Source organism: Bombus flavifrons, chromosome 16, assembly GCF_040668555.2.
Source record: "Bombus flavifrons isolate JBK064 chromosome 16, iyBomFlav1_principal, whole genome shotgun sequence".
Classification (NCBI taxonomy): domain Eukaryota; kingdom Metazoa; phylum Arthropoda; class Insecta; order Hymenoptera; family Apidae; genus Bombus; species Bombus flavifrons.
In genome coordinates this window covers 2333115-2357817 of record NC_138457.1, presented here as the reverse complement: position 1 = coordinate 2357817, position 24703 = coordinate 2333115, and the positions used below count along the sequence as shown (strand labels likewise).

Sequence of the window (24703 nt, the reverse complement as noted above, 5' to 3'; positions counted from 1 at the left end):
GAAGTATTTGTATACTATTGTATTTGTTATGACATTTACTTATATAATAATTAGTTAGGTTTAAGTACAATAGTAAATTAATAGTATTAAATTTCATGTCAATTACATATTAAATTTCATGTCATTTACCATTAGTAGTACTTTCATATAACTACAAAGAAACTGTGGAAATGAAATGCAAAACTAGCTAAAAGAACGCTACATCGGAAGATAAGGTTATGTAAGTACAAATATTTTTTGTAGTCACTATATTTGTCGGAAATCACAAAAGTATTTAAACAATCAACTATCAATTATACATATTAATAAGGCTCAACATTGGATCTGTTATGTTTAAGATGTCTATTCATGCCCTGTATATTAATAGTTTACTAAATACATTACTACAAACATATGTTAGATATAAAGTTTTGTAACTTCTCTACTTGTATGTATATACATTCTTGTATTGATTTCAAATTTTATCATATATCTAATCATGATAATCATATCTCATTACAGATTTAACGTAATTTATGTAAAATATATAATATAATATATAAAAGTTTCCTTCATGGTGAGTGTCTAAATACTTTCATGGGTCACGAAATAAATGTTATTTTTATTTCGTATCTGTAGCGTGATCTTAAACATGGCGCGCCAATCTGTGTGCTGCAATAACGGGCGAGAAAGAGGGCGATCTTGAAACCCTTTGCACCCCTTATGCGCTCTCATTGCATCGCTCTTAACAGTAGTTGTTCGATTCAACGTGCCTCACTCCAACCCTCGTTTCCTTAGGCAATATTAATACCGAAAAATATCCTAAACATTTAAGTGAACGTGCGTTCAAAGACGTGTGTTTTAACTAGCACGTTTTCGATAAGGTAAGTAAATTGTATATTATGCACAATGTGCATGTGTATTTGCAAAATTTTGGTATTTTATGTTTGTTTGAAATACGTCGATTGTACTTGACCGTTGAGCTGAATCTGTTAGAGGATAGAATTGTTTCGATTTCGTTTTTTAATATTTTAGTAGTTGACACGATGAGACGAGATCAAATAGTAAAGGACAAAATTCAGTATGAATGTTACTATATTTGTTATCCTTTCTTTATCTAGTATTAATACTAAAGTAGTTCTTAAATAAAATCAATGACATCTTTTGTGTCGTATCTAAATGTTGTCAGTTTTTACGTCAAATCAAACGAACGAATAAATAAAAAAATGGGTTTGAAAGAAGGAAAAGAATCGAACGCGAAAGCGATCTGCGTAGAAAGCAGAGGGAATTATCTTTTTCTTTTTGTGCTCGTCCAAACTTTATGTAACTTTTCGTGCTTGTCCAAACTTTATGTAACTTTTTTTCTATTTCGAGTACAAAATCGTACAAAACCGTACAAATTCGACAAATCGAAAGAAAAGGAAGGAAATGTGAGTTATAATTATAAATTTCCTTGTCGTTGTAGCTCAGTTACTGCAAATCTAAAATCACGTACGTATAAACACATGGTTCCTTTATCGATAACAGATTTCGTAGCCTTCGCTGTGATTGCCTGAAAAATGAAAAAAAACCAACGAAATTCCAAAAAAGTCGGATCCATACACAGAACGTCGAAAAACAGTTTTGCAGTGGGACACGTTTGGATTCTAGACGTTGAAACAAACTCAAGAATAGATACTTGTACAAAAATTTGTTTATTCTTTAAGTTATTACATAAGTAATCGAATTTTATATACTATGCCCATACATCGAGTTGATAAGCCGATAAGAATAGCAGAAAGGAGTGAAATGATAATGATTGTGGCAAAGGTGGGACAGAGGGTGCGAAGAGAACACAGTGGTGTTGGCAAGTAGGTGCGCGTAAGAGACAGTGACATGAAAAGAAAGAGGCGAACAACTAGGCCCCTAGCAGAGAAAAGGAGAACACAGGCACATGTATTTACCTATACAGTCAGAGAGTAGCGTGTATATATGTACATCGGCTGGAAGGATGGCGAATGCCGCGATATCGATCCCACGCAATATTCCCACGCGTTGTTCCCAGTAGCATTTCCGCGGGCGTAGCGACGTCGAACGTGGCCGCGGTGGTGATAGTGTCTTTTTTGCCGGTGTGACCGCTACTTGTCAATTTTCTGTACATTTATACATATCATTGCTGATATAGGCGAATATAATCATTGGTCTTGACCATTGAACACTCGTATTGGCAATCGGGTCCCGATTAAGGAAACGAATGATCGAGCGATTTTCAAGATCCTGAAGAATATAAGAATAGTTGGCTGAAAGTAATAGTGTGAATACGAAGTAATATTCAATAATGCCATAGACTGTGTTTCATGACTGTAAAATCATTCAAGAATCTTCAATCGATTCGCCATTTCTCTTTTTTCCCCAAAAACAAGCTACACGATACTTTTCCCTAGAAAAGGACAGGTTACACGTATTGTCTGGAAAGAACAAAAATGCTAGAGAATTCAGATGGCTCGTGAAAATGTTTGAATGTGTATAAGTATTGAATGAACTTGTAGATGCTTTTTGTGGGTATATTGTGGCTAAATATACGGAATATTTTGAAATTTCATTGGCACTGTAACGGGTTGGCTTGCGATATTATATAGATATTATATAGAATGAAAAAAATGAAAGCTACATAGAACATTGTTTTACAAATTCAAAATGTCACACATTGTAACGAATACTCTGTTTTCTGGAAATTTTCTGTATTTTTGGATATCATGCCAATTCTTAAATTAGTTTGAAATTTCTTTTAAACGTATCAAAATCCGCAGTATAATATAGTAATGAGACTGGATTATATATATATATATATATATATATGATATTTGTATTGATTGTATAGGTATTATATTGGTAAAATTTGAAACAAATCTGAAGATATTCCCTACAGAATATTTCAGTCTGAAATTGAAAATTTTAGGGTGGTTTCATAGTTATGAAACGCAGTGTACAGCCGTTAGATGAAATCAGGCGAAGACTTTTCTTCTATTACTTCTATTACTTTTATTACTTCTATTACTTTTCTATTACTTTTAATAGAACGTTTTAATTATTGTTAATATTTGTTGTCTTTCAGGTAATATCGTGCGATCGTCGGTGAAAATGTGGGGAAGAGCAAGTATGGCAGCTGTAATGGTCCTGTTTCTAGCGTGTTTGTGCACGTTGAATGTGGCCTATGCCAAAGGTATAGTTTTTCTTTGCAGTTCTAACCCTTTGTACTCGTGACTCATCTGTTCACATCGATTTGGATATAAACCCTTCGATAGTGTAATACAGTGACGAGACGAAGAATTCAGAATGATTTATAAAATGACTACAATTTTTTTGTTGTTTCGATCTTTTGCATATTTTTTACATTTCTGGTATATTATTAGAAAAATATGTACTTTCAACTTTTTAAATTATTAGTATAAATAATTAATAATCAATAATAAATTATTCGAAGAAATGAGAAAGGTAATTACGGAAAGAAGTTTCTTTACGAAGAAAGATCTTCCTTTTCTAAACACACTGTAGTCTCTACATAATTTTTAAACTACCAAATTAATCATTAGGAACAATACTTACTACCTTCTTATAAACTCAATAAATTATATATTTGTTGGATTCTGTTAAAAAAAATGAACGATGATATATAATGTATATTTTCTTTACATTTCATTTACAATTAAATTATGTTTATTCACTGCTTGGAGTAATGTCGATGGCATTTCTATTAATAAAAGAAGGATCTTCTTCATCCGACTTATATATTACAATCTACGATAGAAGCTATCCGAAAATATGGCAGGTTACTTGTAAGCCTGATTTTAGACGTTAAAACAATGAAAAGAGTATTTTATAAAAGAGTATTTGTTTCAAACTTCACCAATACATTCACGATTATCGGATCATTGCAGTGCCAATGAAATTTCAAAATGTTTCGTATACTACACACAGATAATACTTTTACAAGAAATTACTATATACAGGGTGGTTGGTAACTTGTGGTATAAGCGGAAAGGGGGTGATTCTACGCGAAAAAAGAAGTCGAAAATATAGAATAAAAAATTTTTTTTTTAATTTTTCCATCGAGACAACGATTTACAGTGAGATCCGTTATAACGAGACGTAATAAAGTGCACGCGTACCGAGCGAAAATTCAAAGTCGATTTTCTCGAAAACAAAGCCTCAAACGAAAAATTTTTATTCTATATTTTCGACTTCTTTTTTCGCGTAGAATCACCCCCTTTCCGCTTGTACCACCAGTTACCAACCACCCTGTATAAGTGTCCAAATACGTTTATGAGTCATTGTACATGATACATAATAAGAATAAAAGAAAGTTAACAGACAATTATTTGAATTTATAGTGGGAAGCATCACAGAGTCCAGTTCAAGCGATACTGATGCGGAAAACATTTTGGAACGAGCAACTGCATGGTTATGGAGTCAACGAAATAAAAATGCTGGTTGGGGAAACGACACCCATCGAGTGTTGCTGGTCCTCCGACTAAGCAATCTCTCGCGAGAGGATAATGTTGCACCTGCCGCTCCCCTCGAACTGCAACTTAGCAGCAAACAAATGGAGCTAGAAATAGTCTTGCTATTATGGAGGTAAAAAATACTCGTTTTTTAATAGTTTCACAACCAGTAGTACAGATAAGAACAAGGGTCTATACGTAGTTGGATGACGTTCACAATTGAGTGACTTATAACTATAGCAAAAACAATCCTTATTCATGTTCGTCCTTCTCTAGGAAGTCAAAACATCATGACATGTTTGCAGTTCATCGAGTTTCGAACGTATCTTTAATAGACAGAAAAGTGAAAAGGAACTCCGAAGAGGAACGTCTGAATAAAATAAAGCGCAGTGTATTGTTAGATGCAGGATCGAAACCCGAAGAATCACAAATACGTCTGTCAAAAAATATTTGTCATCTAGTAAACACCGTGAAAGTTTAAAATCTAAAATTCTTTAATTACTATTCGGCTATAGATCTTGGTAATTATCGATATCTCGTTCAGCTCACCGATTTCGATGACTTTTGAATATGTCGCCGGGGGCATGATTCTGAACAACTGTTTTCTATACATGCAGTCGTCGTTAGGATTTAGTTTCCAAAATATTCGCAAAAAACTGTCGGTGTGTCGTTACAGTGACTTCTGTTTATAATCGTGCGCCCATGACAGCCTATGTGTCAGTATTGGTTGCCGGTCACCTCACATCGGTCCTCTAAAATGGGGTCGAATCCAAACCTATATGAACGTTAAACAAAGGACAAAAATTATTTTGTTTTATCTATCTACCGCGCCGTTGTGAAACGCTTGGCAACCAATACTGACAGTATACGCTGTAACGAACGCACAATTGTAGACAGAATTCAGTGTAGCGGTAACGACAGTATTTTGCAAGTACTGTAAGTATAATCAAGTATGTTGATTTCTTCATCATATTTAAAAATTATCGAAATGACATGGGTGAGATATCGATAATTACTTAGATAATTCTTTTTTTACAAATTTATGTTTTCATACAGTCAATTAATGAAGTAGAATTTAAGCAAACGTGTGTTTTACCTATTGAAAATTATAGCGAATACTCTATTTTGAATATATTTTAAACAGTTTTGTATTTTGTATGCGTTCCGTATATCTTTGTATCTTTAAGTTTCGCACGAATGCGTAAAAATCCGCAGATTTGTTATTATTCATTCATAAAATAATGACAGTATTTTTCTATAGACACAGAGAAGTTGGTTTTTCACCGGTTCGACTAGCACGCTACACTCTTGCTTTAAACGCCATGTGCACGGATCCAAGACAGTTTCACGGTCACGACTTGATTGGAACGCTTCAACATCACGAACCACCGACCGATTATGAATTCGCCCTTACAACGCTAGCTGCGTGCAACGCACAAGCTCATGTAAGGAAAAGACAGATACGTCGATTGCTTGACATTGCGAACGCTGCTCAGGATCACAATGTGGGTGAGTGCCTTCAGAGTTTCCCGATATTCTTCTGATTGCGTCGGAGTTGTTAAGAGTTTTTTTATATGGGGATACGCAGGCTCATGAAAGTATCTACAAACATTTGTGTTCGAACATTGGTTTCTATGAATATACAGATAACGCGTGTTATACAAAACTTCTTAAAATTTCGTTAGTAACGCGATAAGACACGAGTATCATAATTATATGTATCGCAATATGAAACCAATCGGAAAATTCACAGTATTGTTCGCTTTAGCTTCCACAGTCTGGGGTAAATCTGCGTGCTTATTTGGCTTGGTGACTTCTGAGAATTTAGCTGATCGCGAGGGAAGACGAAAGAACGAATGTGAGTGAGATATTGATATCTGGCACGGGAGCACGCGGCCTCCAGTGAGACAATGAGACAGCAACGTAAAGGCTCCTATACACGTTGAGACATGTTGCGATGCACGCATCGATACTTAGATTTCACGATACATGTTACAATTCATGTAGTTGCATATCAGCTAATCGGTATCAAAAGCAACTTGTATGGATGGAAAAATCAGAATCCGATCTTAAGTGGAGAGCGAAGCCCGATTTGGATGCAAGTTTCAACGCGTAGAGGTAGAGGGTAGCATACCAAGCATACCATTGAAGGTAGCCGAAGATGATTTACAGTAGATTCTTATCATTGAATTTTGTTTATCAATCCTTTGAATTAAAAAATCTCTTTGTCTCGATTAACCATCGTTATGCCCATTTCTTTCAGACTTTTAATTTTTTAATTTTTGTAATCAACATAATAATACTGGAATATATGGAAAATAATTAGACATTTCGAAACACTTGTTTCAACGTCGGTATCACACATAATCACAAATGGAGAGGAACTGGTAATGTCGAGGTGAACTGATACTGATGCAAATTTCATGAAACCTAGACGTCGACACGTACGTCGCAACATGTTATAACGTGTACAGAGAGGGACCTGCACATCGAGAACTGGCAAATCCGAACACCAAAGCGAACACTACTGTACAGAGAAATTACGAAATATTTATTGCAAACGTATATCTAAGCACATAATAAGTGTTAACTATGATCTCACTGAATATTATTACCGCTTTATTAATATAATGGATAATTGACTGTTTGAAATGAAGTATCACTCAAGAGCAAATGGTCGACATCCTGTTACAGAATTAAATGGATATTGTATCACACGAGTATTTCCCATATTTTAGTCTCGAAAGTATATCTCATACACGTATTGTGATATACGTATATACATTGGCTAAAGTATTGGCAAACATCCTTATTTTCCAATGAAGCGTTTCTTCTATCAGGCTCTACACACATTTCATTTTCTCAGTACCAAATTTTTGCAGACATATGAAAGTACATACCTGTATCTAATTAATTAGTATGCTAGAAATTTGTCAGGATAGGTTTATTCCTTCAAGATTCTGGAGAGATAAGTATTGCGCGGTCCTTCACAGTCACAGTCCACTTACAAAAAAAGGTATCATTGCCTTCCCTACTCATCTGGCCAAATTCTTTAGACTTTAGATTTAGACAAAGTCTTTACTATTTGGCAATGCAACCTTGCGTCGCTCAGTCAACTACCTTACGCATCCTCTTTATAAGCTCTATAAACTCTAAACAGTATCATCGACGCTTCGTTTCATAGTTCAACGCCATGGGATCGCACCGGCTATCGACTTTTCAAACATGCACTCAAGCGTCTTGCCAAGGTCCTTACCCGAGCTCTCGGCCCAGTCACAAATTACGGTAAGGCTAGATAGTGGCGAGCTATCTGCTGCAACGTCGTGAAGAAAATGCATTGCCTCTAACAAGTATGTAAGTGCTATAATAAATACGATAACGTGCGATTACTTTTTATAGCCCCATATGAAAGAGCTCTTATTGTTAGACTATTTCCGAATTGGTTTCTCAAAACAATCACTTTCCTTCATCTCATAATTTCTCTTTCTGATCTTAGATACCGTCGCAATGGTAATCTTAGCCTTAAGGTGCATCGTTCAGGACCACAGACATCGAAATCTCCATCATTTTGTGCGCAAACCATCGATTGGTTTAGCACAACAGCAAAGACTCGATGGTAGTTTCGGAGACGTTCGTACAACGGCCTTAGTAATGCAAGCCCTCGAGGAAGCAGAAAATGAGCCTGCTGATAATTGGAATAGATCAGCTGCTTTAGCATGGTTAACCAGTCAGCAACGAGCCGATGGTTCTTTCGCTGGTGATGTTCGCGCAACCGCTGAAGCACTTCTAGGAGTGACACCACGTGGTTTAGCGAGTATCAGAACGCTTGATTGTGGACAAGGACCTAGCGAAACTTCATTACCGAAATTCACTACAAGTGGTAATGGTAAGTACTTTTCCCACTCGTCATTCCTCTTTTCTTCTTTTTCATACACATAAAAGCTCATACAGGCACGTCCAGTAATCGTTCGCCGAGTAATTTAGTAACTCATCGCGTATGAGCATAGAATAATTTAGTTAAATACAATACATTCAATTATTTGGCCCACGAACACTTACTACGGAACTTTTTTTATGGGTATATTATGTGCATTATGCGAAACTCTTTGAAATTTTGCTAGCGTTATATCGATGTCCGCGTTCATAATAGTTGAATCTGAAAGCAATGCGAAAATGTATATGACTATAACCTGCAAGACATTTATTGCAAACATACAGTTATTGCTAGTGAAAAATTAGTATACGACATGAATAATAGTTTTGAAACATACATGTACAATTAGTGGTAAAGACTAATACTTGTACTAATAACTAAAGACTCACTACATATATATGTATTATGGCTTATTAATATAACGACTAATTGACTGTTCAAATGCTTTGGTTATCTTCACAAAGTGTATGCTTTTCACAGACATTCCGTAATTTGTACGTATATTTTCAGATCTATTTCAAATGTTATCAATATGATCGCGATTATTGTGTCTCCTTACATCGTTAATGAGACTTCAAAGTGTTTTGTATAATACAGAGTGGTAGGAAAAAGAGGTTCGTAATTTTTGAAGCAGATAGTGCTCGCCAAACGATGAAAAAAGTTCTAATAAGCGTGGGTCGAAAAATCAATGTTATTAAAATTGTGAACAACTTTGTTTCGATTAAACCGACTGATATTCCTTTTTTTCCTGGTTACAAAAGATTCTCTCCATGTCCTCCTTCCATTTCTACATGCGCTTGACACCTTCATATCAGAGAATTCTATATTCTTTCTAAAATTCCTGGACGTGGAATTCTAATTGTCTCACTGGCATTTTGTATTGACACATAGACATTGAGACGCGCATACATACGCGTCGTTACCTCCCTTCTATATGTATGTATGTATATGACGGGGCAGTGTATTACATGTTGAATAACTTTTCAAAACCTAACCCTACGAGTAACGAACCTCCCTTTTTTATCATCCTATATATGTATATGCATAAAAAGTTCCGGTAATTATCGATACCTTATTCACCTGATCGAGTTTTAATGATTTTTGAATGTATTATCGAGACATGATTCTAAACAACTTTTTCCTATGTGTACATATAAACCGCAGCTCGGCCTTAGTTTCCGAGACATTGGCAAAAAATTATCGGTACCACCACAGTGAATTCCTTCACAGCGAACTTTCAATTGCGCATGCGTGACAGCGTATACATATGTCTGCATTAGCTAACCTTAAGTCTCGCCTCGATGCGGTAGTCGCATATATTGTAACGCCTAACCTAATTCATATTTTTTGTTTGTAATTTATACAGGTTTTGGTTAGGCACGATTTTATCCCATCAATAATAACGTTGACACTGTAAGGGACGCACAATTATAAGCAGAATTCACAGTAGTAGTATTAATAGTTTTTGCAAATATCTCGAATACTAAGACCGAGCGGTGGTTACACGTATAGGAAAAAGATGCTCAAAATATTGATTTCTATAACATATTGAAAAGTCATCGATATCGGTGAAGCGGATGGTACCGATAATTAACAATATTTTCGTGGGCTGCTTTTTGCTCATTTTAATGAGTACTACATTACATGCATCTGAAGTTTGATAGCAACTTTCTGAAGCACCCTGTATAAGGCATTGGGATACAAACAGTCTTTTTCTTGTAGCGTCGATAGTTTTTTTATGGCATTATATTCCAAAGTGAAATTGCTATTTTTCGAGCCCGATCTACGGTATAGTTGCTACCTGTATGCTACAGTTACACAATTTTACAAATATTTCAATGCAATGCCGCAGAGCCAGCGGCGATTCCAGGCAATCGCAACGACAGTGTATCGATATCTGTAATTTCTGGAGGCAGTATCGCGGGTAATGTTACCGTTGGGAATATCGAAACTAATGGAAACAATGGGAATAACGGGAACAATGGCAATAATGCAGTAAACACGCTCAACACGAGCAATACCGATGGTATGATCGTTACCGCTGCAACACCGATTATGGTGAACGTCTCTTACACTCTATGGGTTGGCAGCAACGTAAACGAGACATACAGTTTGATAGTGACCGCATCTAAAAATGAAACATTTTACGAAGTGATGCTTCTAGCCGCAGATATGTCACCGCATTTCCAATTTGTTGCATCCGAATGGCCGAATGGGCATTATGTTCACACGATAGCAGGTTACAAAGAGGAACCAATGTCCTATCATTATTGGTTGTTATATCGACTCACTTCTCCGCCAGATCCAGCCTCGCCACCGGGTAATCAACTGGTTGCACCTGGGGGTATGTAAAAGCGGAAAAATACACTGCTCAGTACAATCAAGGGACCACTATACTATCAACTTGTTATTTTTTATTTATTGTCATAGATAATCAAGATAAAAGTAAAATAATATTCATAATGCTATTTCTAATGTTTGTATTGTATTATAATGTATATTTATATGGTTACTTATTAATTTTTCAATATTTAAATATGGCACTACATTTGTATGTTTTGGTTTGTACAAAAGGAGAGAATTCAAATGTCGTGTTGCCTATTCCATTAACATACGAACTATTTATTATTTATTAGTAATTTGAAAATATGTAAAAAATTTCTTCCTTTTGTTAGTGACTGTACGAAGACTATAGAGAAAGTACATGATATGTCACGTTTTCTATTTTTCACTGGAAAGCAGTTATGATGCACCAGAAGATATCGTCAATCAAGCTCGTATTACGAAAATTGTCTTTGTATTTTATTTTGAGGCTAAATGTACCTTTCATCCTCTCAAACGTTTGAAAAATATTGCTCGTCATAATATTAACTTGAATAACATCAAATTCGACCATTTATACAATTCCTCTATCTCTAATTGAGATTTCCAAGATATCTCAAAAAAATATTCGACATCAATTGTAATGGCTGTTGAGACTTTCTAAATATAAAAAAATATTTTGTACAATATTTTTCACATTACATATGAATTTACAAAGTTTTATCAAACTCGAGGTGTCAGACTTGGGTGATTGGCGTCTCTTGTTAAAATTTCCTTAGATTCGTATATACAGGATGCCGCACGTAACTAGGGCAAGTTATACATAGTTCTGAAACGATTAAAGGTAGAAAAGAATTTCGTTAAACGAAATTAAATAGTTTCGAATAATACATTGTCCGGTGTGTATGTATATCCGTATCCATTCTGGAAGTGATAGGATTTTAAAGATTTAAAGATCATCTTTACTTTTTAAATAGATTTATGAATCTTTCTACATATCAACCGCTGCGTCTTTTGATTCTCTGTACACTATACAGAAGTAATAGAATTAAAGAATATTTCAATTTTATATAAAGTTCATTAAATCGAGTTATGGGAGATATGGAGAACATAAACATACAAGTGCTGCATCGTCTTCTTCGTCTTTTATACGATAACAATAAGATTTTATAAAATTAATGTTAAAATCTCTTTTAAACTAAGCAATTTTCCACCTATATATTTTATTGTATATGTATATATTTTTTATAGAGAATACAACGATTCAACGATTGGTGTATAAACAGATGGGTATATAGATCTATTTGAAAAAATGGGGGTGGTTTTAAAATATTCGAAAGGTCATCAACTTCGGAGTAGTCACCTACTCTAGAACATGTATCATTCAAAAGATTTTAATTTTGTCTAATGAAATTTTGTTCTATCTTTTACCATTTACTATAGCTATAATTTGTCCCAATTACATGGAACACCCTATATACATATTACATATATCCTTAATACCAAGAGTACTTCATGCGTCACTTCCTCGTCCTAATATCGACATATCGACATATGTATGTACATGCATATCATCATCCCAACACCGTTACTATGCTCTAACTAGAACAATCTTTTAGGTGTGGATGACCTACAGATCAGCGAGGGAGATCACTATCTGTTCTGGTATAAAAAGCTATGAGAATCTGCAATATGTTGATTTTCGGTTGAACCAAACGAGAACCAGAAGAAGACAAAGGAACGGAACTACTCTGAGTGTGTGTGTGTGTGTGGAGAGAGAGAGAGAGAGAGAGAGAGAGAGAGAGAGAGAGAATTGAGGAATGAGGAGAATGATGCAAGAGCAAAGAGTAAAAATTCTTATTGTTAGTCACGTGAAAAGGGCTCACTTTATTCACTGCCATCGCTAAAACTCACGTACAACACTGTACGCGACATTTTCCTGGAACATCTTCGCATCGTTCGTATGTCATGTTCTTAGGAGGGTGCCGAAGAAAATAGAGCTGGCAGTGACTGATTTTCTCAAACTCTGCTCTAAACCGGAGCCGATTCAATGAATTGGTGAATTGGCGAATTGGCGACACACGACATCGCTACTTGGACTGACGTGGTACGGGGCAATAACGAAAATACCATGAGTATCGTAATTTAAGCTAACAGCATATTTTCTATGAAACTGCAATGCACAACCACATTGTACCTAAGTACTTATACGATATGGCGATAACGTATGACGTATAGTACCAACGTATCGATTGATATTTCAATAAATCCCTTATCTATATTATATTAGTAACCTAACCTATTTCTTGGTATCTTGCTGCGCAATTGCTTTATAATCACCGAATTCCTGCGCTACAAGACGAAACGTCTGCTTGCCACAATAAATAACATACACGGAAAAGAAATTTCTCCTCCAGGGGGAAGAATATATTTCGATCGACGGTTTTTGATAATTTGCCTAACGTTGTAATATGTATACAGTATGTTTTGTTTCTTGGAATGAATAAAATGTCAAATTACAAATTGTACATGGCGTTTTATCCCCTCGAAAAACTGCGATATACATATAGGATACCATTGTACATGGAACTGCATATCTTATTTAAAAAATTATATTTAATATATTTTTTATAGACTCGTTTGTATCATAGATTATATTATTACATTATTGTCGTTGTATTTATTATTGAAAGGAACTTTTTGTTTCAAAAGGGTTAAGAAGTTCATTATACACAGTTCTTGGAATAGGTAAGGTACAGAAGGTTTTTTAAAAGTCGATAGAGAAACTATTGTGATTAATTCTATCAATGACATTTAAAATCGACTAACATTTGGACGAATCATGTATTTAATTTCACATACTATTAACAAGGTTTAAAATAAACAATTTAAACTTCATGTGGTACATGTGTAGGTGCTACAAAAGGTATTTGTACACCATTGTATCTCTTATTGCATCTAGATACTAATTAGTTTGATTTGACTACAATAAATTTTACATCATTTAATAGTATGTACTTTCATATGATCGCTAGAATTTGATACTTTGATGGAAATGATATGCAGAACCTAATAAAAAGGCGCTTCATTGGAGAATAAGGGTACGTATAAATACTTTTTGTAACCCCTTGTATATCTGTTGGCTTCACAAGGAGATAAGAAATATTGTTTTTGATTATTAGTTAACCATTAATTCATATAGTTTAGCAACATACACATTTCATTGTATATTAGCAACATATACATGTATCGCTAATATAAATTGACGAAAGTAATCACATAGCAGCGATGTAAATGATTACGTTGTTAAACGGCAGCAGAAGGTTAATTATTTTGCATTAATTACTTGCATAAATTGCTTTAGATACTAGCGTTAGCCGCATATTCAGCTATTTGAAATTGTACCGTAAGTACGTGATTGACTCAATGTTATCAGCATCGTAACTTCGATTTATCAGTAATAAGTTGCAATAATAAACGGAAGTATTGACACAGATCTGTTTCTCATGTAAAATCCTAATAAATCTATACAATATAGATTATTTATCCAATGTCTTATAAATTATAAGATATAAATTTTGACTTTAAAGTTTAAATATGTCCAGTGAATTTCGGTTATTTGGAACACATCGGGGCTAGCGTATCATATATATAAATACATACATATATACATATATACCTACGTGTATGTACGTAGGTGCATACGTAAAATGTTATAAAATAAACAAACTAGTTGAAGACAGTTCCGAAACAAGGACAAAGTTACAGCAAGTGGAAACAAACGCGAAATACAACACAAGCAACGCTCTATGTTGTGTTTACGAAAAAAATGGCAAGGCAAAGAAACGCGGGTCTGATTGGTTATTTCTAAAGGAGCGTTCAGACGGTTAGTATTATTATGAATGTTATCATCAATACTCAGGGTCCTCAACATTATCCTACGTAACAGACCTTTAGGCTCTATACATACATACATATATTGTTAATACAATGTTAAGAACCACTTTGATCGCTTACGAAAAGGGCATTCGTTTATATTATTTTATATCTTTTTATATGGATCGCGTACAGATGTGTGCGTATTTGAGAACGCAACTGTATGATGACTATTTTATTCTCGAGACTTACCAACTGGACTGATTTGTTTTCCTGTTATCGTTGGTCTCATAAAATTGATCAAGTACGCGTACTAGCGATAAGACTGTCTCTCAAATAGCATTTATATATGTATACGTATGACGCCGGAAGAAGAACTTTTTGCGGGGGTATAACCAATCGAAACGTTGTATTTTTATACACACATATGTGTGTAAGTAATGGCTTTGTTGATAATAACAGTTCATCAAAACTGTCTATGTAGATTCGAAAATAAGCGAAAAATTTGATAGGGCAAGCTCTTGGATCATCGCACAGTATAGCGTGTAATACTTTCGTTTCAACAATCGTTCGCTGGAGAAAAGTACAAATTATTGCAGTTTTTCAAAGTACATGGCGAAAACAGCAACAAAACTGTTTTGCTGCATTATGTGAGCGACAGCGACAAAATAGACTGACGTTAGTGCGCGGGGGTTCTAATAGACTCAATACGATCATGCAGATAAGCACTCGTTTTGTCCGAAAGCGTCACGTTACAAACAAGACCATATAGCAAAGCGTGATGGAGAGTGTAGGAGAGGAGTAGTCCACTCTTGTCCTTGTGTTGTCCCGTTTGCTATCTTCTCATTCTCGTATAGAGTACTGCAAACTGCAGTCATCTGTCTCAAATAAGCAGCACACTGTCCCAATTAAAGTGAAGAAAACTAGGACTATTTATTTGATTAGGACTTTTTATTTTTTAAATCGTGTTCCAAATAAACTGTTACCTCGATTAATTGCTGTGGCTCAAATAAATGGAATCCACTATATATCGTAATTTATTATTATTATTTTACAAATATGTAAAAGGCGTTAACAATTCTTTGGCATTTTACCTTTTACTTAACCTCATGAATTGTATTATTTTCGTATAACCCCTTTCCACTATTAATTAATTTTCTTTTTGATCATTCCTCTCGCGTCACGTGTCCTTATGGTGCGTTTAGACTATACCAAACGTGTGAACGCACGTTTCTCCATTCTGACAAAATTTCGTAACTAAAAGACATAAACGAGTATTCGTTCGCCATTCTGCGATTGCTCGCCGAATCGGAGATCGAAAATCCGAATGCTTTAATAGTAAAAGTGCTTTACGCCTTCACGATGAACGCGAACGAATGGAACGTCCGTAGAAATTAGACCGAGCATCTGAAATATTTAATAGTTATATTGGGATTCGTGACAGCGATATCTGACGAAGGAACTATAATTGACTTAACGAAAAAAAAAAAAAAAAAAAAAATAGGAGAAGAAGAAACAGGAAAGAAACATTTTAAAATCGCGTTAGCACTGTGAAGAGGTACGACTGTCGCGATTATATTGGTAAACTTTGAAACTTTGAAGATCACACAACTATTTAAACAGTTAATTATTTATTATGTTAATAAACTACTACATGCAGTGAAATCATCTTCGGTATTAATCGTATGTTCAAGGCTGCCATTCATGCTGTATACTAATTTTTCACTAATAGTAAGCGTATGTTTTCAATAAATATCGCATAACCTCTATATACATTTTCTGTTAAAAATGACAACGTGAGTTTGCGCTCGCCATCCATATGCAGATACGCTAGTTACAATAAATAGTAACTAGAAGATAGTTCTAGATACAATCGATAGATTTAATCGATAGGTTTAAGATGTTCTTTTGTGTTTATCCCTAGTCCATCTAAGAAAGTGCGATAAAGGTTTTTCGGCTCAGAACGGTGTGATAGATTTATCCAAAGAATAAAATAATAGCTATTGTGATCCTACCTCTGAATACAGAAATAACAACATTTTCAGACTGATTTCAAATTTTATTGTTACAATCATGAGTATCGCTATAGCGTTAACGAAATGTCAAACAGTTTCGTATAATGCACATCTTAGTATATTCATAAAAACGTTCTGTGCTAAGTGATCGAATATTTTCGTGAGCTACTGTATTTCATTGAAACTCGTCTCTTTATTTCTCTTTCTCCTCTCTTTTCTTTTTCTCATTTTTCCATTGTTTATAACCATCGATTACATCGCGGCAATTATGCGGATATGGTGAACGAGGATCAGCAAGAGTGTACAGGCGATCGATGCATACGTTCGAGGGAAAACGAAAACTCAGACAGAGAGTAAAAACCGGCGTGAGGGGGAAAAACATGAAACAGATATCTACGCTGGCGAGATATTAGCCAGGAAATTGTTGACGAGACATTCGCCTGGAAAAATTTGTATGTAATCGGTTCGTGGTAAGTCGATGTTTAAATTTCGACTTGCTACCGTATAGATAAAAATATTGCAGCATAAAAATGCCACGCACACAAGAACCTTCGCAGGCTACGGAATATACGAACGGAAAGTATTAATAATATCTACTATTGGGTTGGCAACTAAATGATCGCGGATTTTGTCAATACCACCTATTGACAAAATCCGCAACCACTTAGTTACCAACCCAATAACGCGTACCGCGTTTAGACCAAATGAGCGAACGCTTGTTCTTTATCCGTTTTAAAAAACTTAGAAACAAGAGTGTAAACGAGCCAAGCAGCATAAATAACGAATGCCCGGCGAATTGGAAACCGAACATCCGAATGCTTTGACGATGCTCTAAAAGTGCTCTGAAATTCTCTAAAACCGCCTGTTCTATTGTTTTCATTTTTATTGAGGCAAAAGTGAGCTAAGTATAGTACACGTAATATGTACATACGTTCAATGTTGGATTCTTTTCTAAATATGTATATGTAGATGATAAAAAATGTGCATGAATATTTTTGATCAGTTTAGAATGTTTTTAAGAAGGGAAAAAGCATTTTTGTCCAATAATTTTGTAAATCGGATACGTTTATGAAAATTATATTTATAACAGCGCAACTGTCATCCTGGGTGCAAATGGTTAAACCGTAAAAAATAGAAATCTTATTTTTGAAGATTCTATTCTTGTATATACTATAAATACGCGGCGATTTATTTATCTATTGATGAGAAATTATTTTCTTATCGTATATTATTAAACAAAATATAACAACTAATTCATCGTATTAATTGCATATTCCAATTCCAAATTTTCTATTTCCCTTAATCGTTTCTTTTATTTAAACGCGAAAAAAGATTGCGTTACATTCAAATTTCGCATTTGAGTTGCTTCGAACGAAACTCGTTCTATTTCAAAGGGATCACCGTCTTTAAGGTATTTTCTGCTTTAAATCGCACGCCGTAAAATGCGCACTGTACGACTTTTAACGGATGGTTACGAAAAAGAAATCACAAAATCATTAATCAGAAGAAAAAAGAATATTTCTCTGAAAAAATGATTTCCAAATAATTGGGATTTTATAGATGTTCTAGAAAACATTTGTTAAACTATTCTTACAAAAACATTAACTTGATCGAAAATTAACTTTAATTACAAAAACTACAGTGAAATCAAACTGCAATGATTTGATTTTTTATAATTCGTTATCACCGTAGCTACATGTATACAATGGTACATTATAACCTGATTAAATAAATTTTCAAAAGTCAACATATGTATATATGTACAATAATAAAACTGGCGTTTGTAATTGTCATATCTTAGAGAATCATTTTGTTGCTTTACAATTACATTCTCTTTATCTCCAGACACTTTAATTCTTCAATTGTAAGACAGATTAAGAAGGATATTCTATATTCTATATTGACAGAAAGATTCTCAATATGAATAAAACGACATACTGCCATTAAAAAAAAATATATATATATATTATATTATTTCATATATATACATATTACTATATACAAGAAATGCTAAAAGAAATTATTGCTATATCTTTTAACAAGTATTATATGATTCACATAATAAGTACTATTTATATTTTAGTTCATATACCATGAGAAATGAATATTCCAAGAGAAACTGCAATGATTTGATTTTTTATAATTCGTTATCACCATAGCTACCTGTATACAATGGTACATTATAACCTGATTAAATAAATTTTCAAAAGTCAACATATGTATATATGTACAATAATAAAACTGGCGTTTGTAATTGTCATATCTTAGAGAATCATTTTGTTGCTTTACAATTACATTCTCTTTATCTCCAGACACTTTAATTCTTCAATTGTAAGACAGATTAAGAAGGATATTCTATATTCTATATTGACAGAAAGGTTCTCAATATGAATAAAACGACATACTGCCATTAAAAAAAAATATATATATATTATATTATTTCATATATATACATATTACTATATACAAGAAATGCTAAAAGAAATTATTGCTATATTTTTTAACAAGTATTATATGATTCACATAATAAGTACTATTTATATTTTAGTTCATATACCATGAGAAATGAATATTCCAAGAGAAACTGCAATGATTTGATTTTTCATAATTCGTTATCACCATAGCTACCTGTATACAATGGTACATTATAACCTGATTAAATAAATTTTCAAAAGTCAATATATGTATATATGTACAATAATAAAACTGGCGTTTGTAATTGTCATATCTTAGAGAATCATTTTGTTGCTTTACAATTACATTCTCTTTATCTCCAGACACTTTAATTCTTCAATTGTAAGACAGATTAAGAAGGATATTCTATATTCTATATTGACAGAAAGGTTCTCAATATGAATAAAACGACATACTGCCATTAAAAAAATATATATATATATATTATATTATATCATATATATACATATTACTATATACAAGAAATGCTAAAAGAAATTATTGCTATATTTTTTAACAATTACTATACTATACACATAACAAGTACTATTTATATTCTAGTTCATACTCCATGAGAAGGTGGCAAGCGAGGTTTCTGACTATTAATCCTAAATTAATTTATTTCTATTAAAAATTAAATCATTAATTCCCTCAATTTGATCGAATTACTGTAAATTGCATACTCTTATTGTAAATTATAAATCGCCCAAAGTCTCCGGACACTTATGAGCGGCAGTGCATGCATGTTAAGATTATGAAGACATCGGTGTTTGATAGTCCGATTGTTAGTAGAAAGCGAACATTAATCGTAAATGAAATTCGTCGCATCCAGCGAAACCAGGAAAAAGAAAAGAAACAAGGAATCACACAATACATAATTAATCATTCAACACGGTATTTCGAGGTTTGAATGCAAAATGGCTACGATCGATCCATCGCACTGCCGACGAAATGATTTTGTAACAAGGCTCTCCCGACAGTTTCGTTCCGTCCCGTTCTCTCGATCTCTGCTGTTCTCTCTTCCTCCCCCTCGCCATTTCTCTTTCCGTCTGACGTTTGTTCGTTGGACGTCTGGTTCACGACCTCGTTCTATTCTTGCTGAAATTACGACGCTCTGTCGAGGCTTCTAAAGAGAAACTAGCCGCACTTATACTTGCGAGCGGAAACTGGTTGAACATCGTGCAACACCGAAAGAAATCGGTTAATTACTATAACGATGATCGAACTAACGAGTTACTCGCTTCTCTTTATCACCTTTTCTTCTACCTAAACAAAATCAACTGAATAGATCAGAAAATTGCAATTTTTAATTTTTATTTATCTCTATTCATGAATTTCTTTTATTTAACGTCATAGTCTTCGTTCGTACACTTTGATCAAATTTTACATATCGTTACTACGAATCGGCCAAACTGTCCACACATTTACGGCTAATGGTGCACTTGAACCAATCGTTGCATTCACATTCGCAGCATGGATCTATAGAATTAAAAAAGACAGAAAACAAGGAAAATGAAAGAAAAACTGAAAATAGTGAAAATAGGGCTTAGAACAGAGGATCAAGGTAAATATCGCTGATAGTTTCCTATTTTTTGAATTTTTGGTACAGACACGCCGCATAGATTAATAAAATGAAACAAAACGAAAGGAAAGGTGGGATAAAAAGATTGAGCATAAGAATAAGAAAGAGAAAAAATTGAAGGTGAAAGAAGAAAGTAAGAAAGTCGAAGTAGAGTGGGTAGACGGTTTCGAGGAGTAGGCTCTATATTTATCGCGGCAATAAGGCGGCTCGAGGCCGAGTGTCGTCGTCGTCGTCGTCGTCGTCGTCGTCGCCGTCGTCGTCAAGCCAGAGGGCGAAGGGAAAACGGTAATAGTGTGGGAAACGTCAGAGTGTAGACCGGCGTCGTCGGGACAATCGGTGGCCGTCGTTATCGTTAACGACGCACCATCCAATACCGTCGTCACTCTCTCCTATTTCTTTTCTCTTTTCCATTTCCTTTTTCTTCCTGTTTCACCCTCTCTACCTTATCCTCTCACTTTCCTAGCGCGCGCTTCTGTTTTACTCGAATCGCACGGCCATTCGGCTGCTTAACCACCGAACCATCCAGCCCTCGCAATCTTTCCGACCACCCAACTATCCAACCAGCTGACCGGCTACTAAACCGTTGGTCGGAAATTCGTATTAGTCGAAATTCGTGCTTGAATTTTCGTTAGGATATGAAACACAAGTTCGGGGAATATCGAAATAAACCCTATTCGAACAGTTATCGAAACAAGTACGAGAAGAGCTTCGAAATGTCGAAGCTTAATTATATGTAGAAAAGGAAATTTTATTAGCTTGTTCGAAAAGTTTCTTTCGTTTTATAAGAAAATAATACACGCACAATGTTTTTTGTTAGTTTATTGAATTATGCACGAACATAATAATAGAAATAGATCATACCTAATTCAATAAAATAATATAAAACAGAAATTACTGTTCATTATCACCTTATGAAACGAAAGAAACTTTTCGGACAACCTAATAGTATACATTTGTGTACATTTTCGTATCGGCTCCAAATTGCACCAACGCAATTATTACGATATCCACTTGAGAGTTTTCTATAGGTAAGCGAAATATTTTGAAATATTTTCGCGACTCGCGAGCCAGTGTACTTGTTAACGGTAACAACCGGCGATCCGTAGTTTGAGTTGAAACCGTCAAGGCTGCCGATTTTGTCGTTCGTCTCGTTCTTTTCCAAGGGTTTATATCGTTCTGACACTATTACGGAACTATCTCTGTTAAGTTAGCGCCGCGTCGCCGCGTCATCGTGCCGCCAACAGCACGTTGCTATACCACGCTACGATGGCTCTCTAGTTCTCTCTGGTTCTCTCTGTTCTGACCATTCCCTTGCCGATTCACGACACGAGGCCACGCCAGACCACATCTAGCGTGACCTAGGCTGGCGTGGCACGGTATCGTTTATCGCACAGAGCCAAACTCTTGGAAGGGATCTACGCGACGTCTCACGTATCTAGCATCGAATGCGGCAGGAACGAGGCTATTACGCGAGTGCGCATACATATCCACGCCAAACGATCGACGGTGTGCTTGCACGCGAGTCTCACTTACCGTGTATGAGTTTATGCTTGACTTCGTGAGAAGAATAGACAAAGGCCGAGCGAGAAGATTACGAACGAATAGAAATGCTAGAAGAAAACAATGTTTTCTTCATAATGTATATAAATTGCTTCAAATGTTCAACATCGAGTTAATTTTTCAGTGTCGAAGTATCATTCTCGTTGGTTAGCTGAAAACTAGTTTCGTCAAAAGTTGGATATATAAAAAGATATCGTCAATGGCATTTTCGAATGTAAAAAAGTGTGTTAAAGATAGTCGTTTTAGGGAAGACAACCGGTCGTCTCTTTATATGTAGCTCCCTTAACGTTAAAGATTATATTGATGTTTCAATGTTGAATTATTCTTTCGAGAATTACATAAAAACTAGCTTCGTCAGAGATTATGTGAAAATGTTTTTGTAAAAGGCATTTTCGAATGTAAAGAAGTGTGTTAAAGATAGTCGTTTTAGGGAAGACAACCGGTCGTCTCTTTATATGTAGCTCCCTTAACGTTAAAGATTATATTAATGTTTCAATGTTGAATTATTCTTTCGAGAATTACATAAAAACTAGCTTCGTCAGAGATTATGTAAAAATGCTTTTGTAAAAGGCATTTTCGAATGTAAAGAAGTGTGTTAAAGATAGTCGTTTTAGGGAAGACAACCGGTCGTCTCTTTATATGTAGCTCCCTTAACGTTAAAGATTATATTAATGTTTCAATGTTGAATTATTCTTTCGAGAATTACATAAAAACTAGCTTCGTCAGAGATTATGTAAAAATGTTTTTGTAAAAGGCATTTTCGAATATCGATAGGAATGAGTGTCGGAAATAATGGTTTTGAAAAATTGTTTCAAATCCAGACTCCTGCTTTGTCGCAAATTTACCTAAATTGTTTAATATCGATGATTACTTACGAAAGAAACTAAGACAGGCTTTGACTATATGCGATAGAATGATCTATTTCAACTTTAAACACGCGTATATTTTGGACATGGAAGTATTTAACAAACATAATACGTGGGATAAATTTTAAACATTAACTTAACGATGTTCTTACGAAGGCCTGTTACGTTCTTCCGATCATTTTCGAACCTATTTCTCCAACGTTAACAAATATTTTTAAGTAATCAATGGTAAATAGTAATAGTTAAGTAAATGTTAGTTATTTAAAGACGATATTTGCTATAATTTATGTCAATAAATGAATGAAGCTAGGTGATAAACATATACAAAATTCTACAAACAGATATTCCATTTCTTATATGGCTTCTATTTCTATACGTAAACGGGCATGTTTTACTTTCTACAATAGAAATACAGGGTTACAGGTCTAGCTATATCAAATAGAAAAGACATTGAAATAATTTCACATATCTGAAAGATAAAGATCAACTTGTCATTCATTATTGCACGATAACAATTGATATTAAAAGCGACTGTACTGCATTTTTTTATCGTATTTCGGAGTAGTTATTCCATTTATTATTATGAAATTTTCTCAATTCGATATAATCATTCATACTCGTTACAAGTCAATGTCAACAATTTGGACGATAAAAGGAATGAAATTTTAAAAGAAAATCTTGGTAATTATACAAGGTATTTGTCGTAAAACTGTAAGAGAAGAAGTAAGTCTATAACCCACAACTCGCAACTTGTCAGCTTACTCGTATTATTAATTGATAAATAATATTGTGTTGGTAAATTACTGGCAAATCATTAGCGATTTGAGATCAGTAACAAAATTAAAATAATGGGCAATGAGAGAAACTAGCAACACGTAGCTATGGCCTCTACTGGCATGTCTCGCGATATTACGTATCGTAGGCACCTTCACTTTTATCTTTAGCGCGAAGCAATAAGCAATACTGGTATCGAGTACCGCAAAATGAGTACTGGAGTTTCAGAAACTCGTGCGGCGCGTTCACCAAAATGGTTTATTTTCATCTATCTTTCGTTATTCATTCTGTTTCGCTTTTATTCTCACGATAGCTCCGTCGATTAATCAACTGATCGATTATATGTGAAGATCGGTGCAAGAGGAGAAACATGATACCTAGATTTTTGTAGATTTTCCAATTTTAATGTCACTTTGTGAATGAGCAGGAGAATTTTAACGTAACATTACCGTAAGACAATGCTGTCCTTTAAAAATGGCTGATAAGACTTTCGTGGATGTCCACGGTGCAATTATTAAGAGAAAAAATATTTTAATGTCTTCGATATCTTAACATGCGCTACGACGACCAATATTTTAAATATTTTGGGAAATTATTTTGAAAGAGTTGGAAAAGAACACACGTTCAACTCTGAAATCAAGCAAGAAGATAATTTCTTTTTTCCTCGTAAAGATATAGAAAATGCGTAGAAGGAGAAACAAAATGTTTGAAACTGAACTTACATATAATCCAAATTTCCTCGCGTTTCACGAAAATGCTAAAAGAGTAAGAGAGAAGGCGAAATAAAGATAATCGAAGGTAAAACGAGGAAACAGACAGCAAGAGTGGAAGCAAAGCGTAAAAGAAGAAAAAGGTTTCTT

The 24703-nt window shown here is 34.5% G+C and overlaps 1 protein-coding gene across 5 annotated transcripts; it reads left to right on the top strand.

Annotated features, from left to right (window-relative positions):
• The first annotated feature begins 138 nt into the window (after positions 1–138).
• On the top strand, positions 139–13244 carry LOC138188088 (uncharacterized protein CG3556). 5 transcript variants are annotated; one of them, XM_069129551.1, is made up of 7 exons: positions 139–220; positions 3074–3181; positions 4350–4593; positions 5722–5969; positions 7957–8346; positions 10247–10738; positions 12336–13244. In XM_069129551.1, the coding sequence occupies exons 2-7, from the start codon at positions 3100–3102 to the stop codon at positions 12395–12397; spliced, it is 1518 nt and encodes a 505-aa protein (XP_068985652.1). In that variant the 5' UTR covers positions 139–220; positions 3074–3099; the 3' UTR covers positions 12398–13244. The 5 variants fall into 5 exon arrangements, with proteins under 5 accessions (XP_068985652.1, XP_068985651.1, XP_068985653.1 ...); XM_069129550.1 differs by lacking the exon at positions 139–220 and adding an exon at positions 650–863; XM_069129552.1 differs by lacking the exon at positions 139–220 and adding an exon at positions 1943–2264.
• The last annotated feature ends 11459 nt before the right edge of the window (positions 13245–24703 follow it).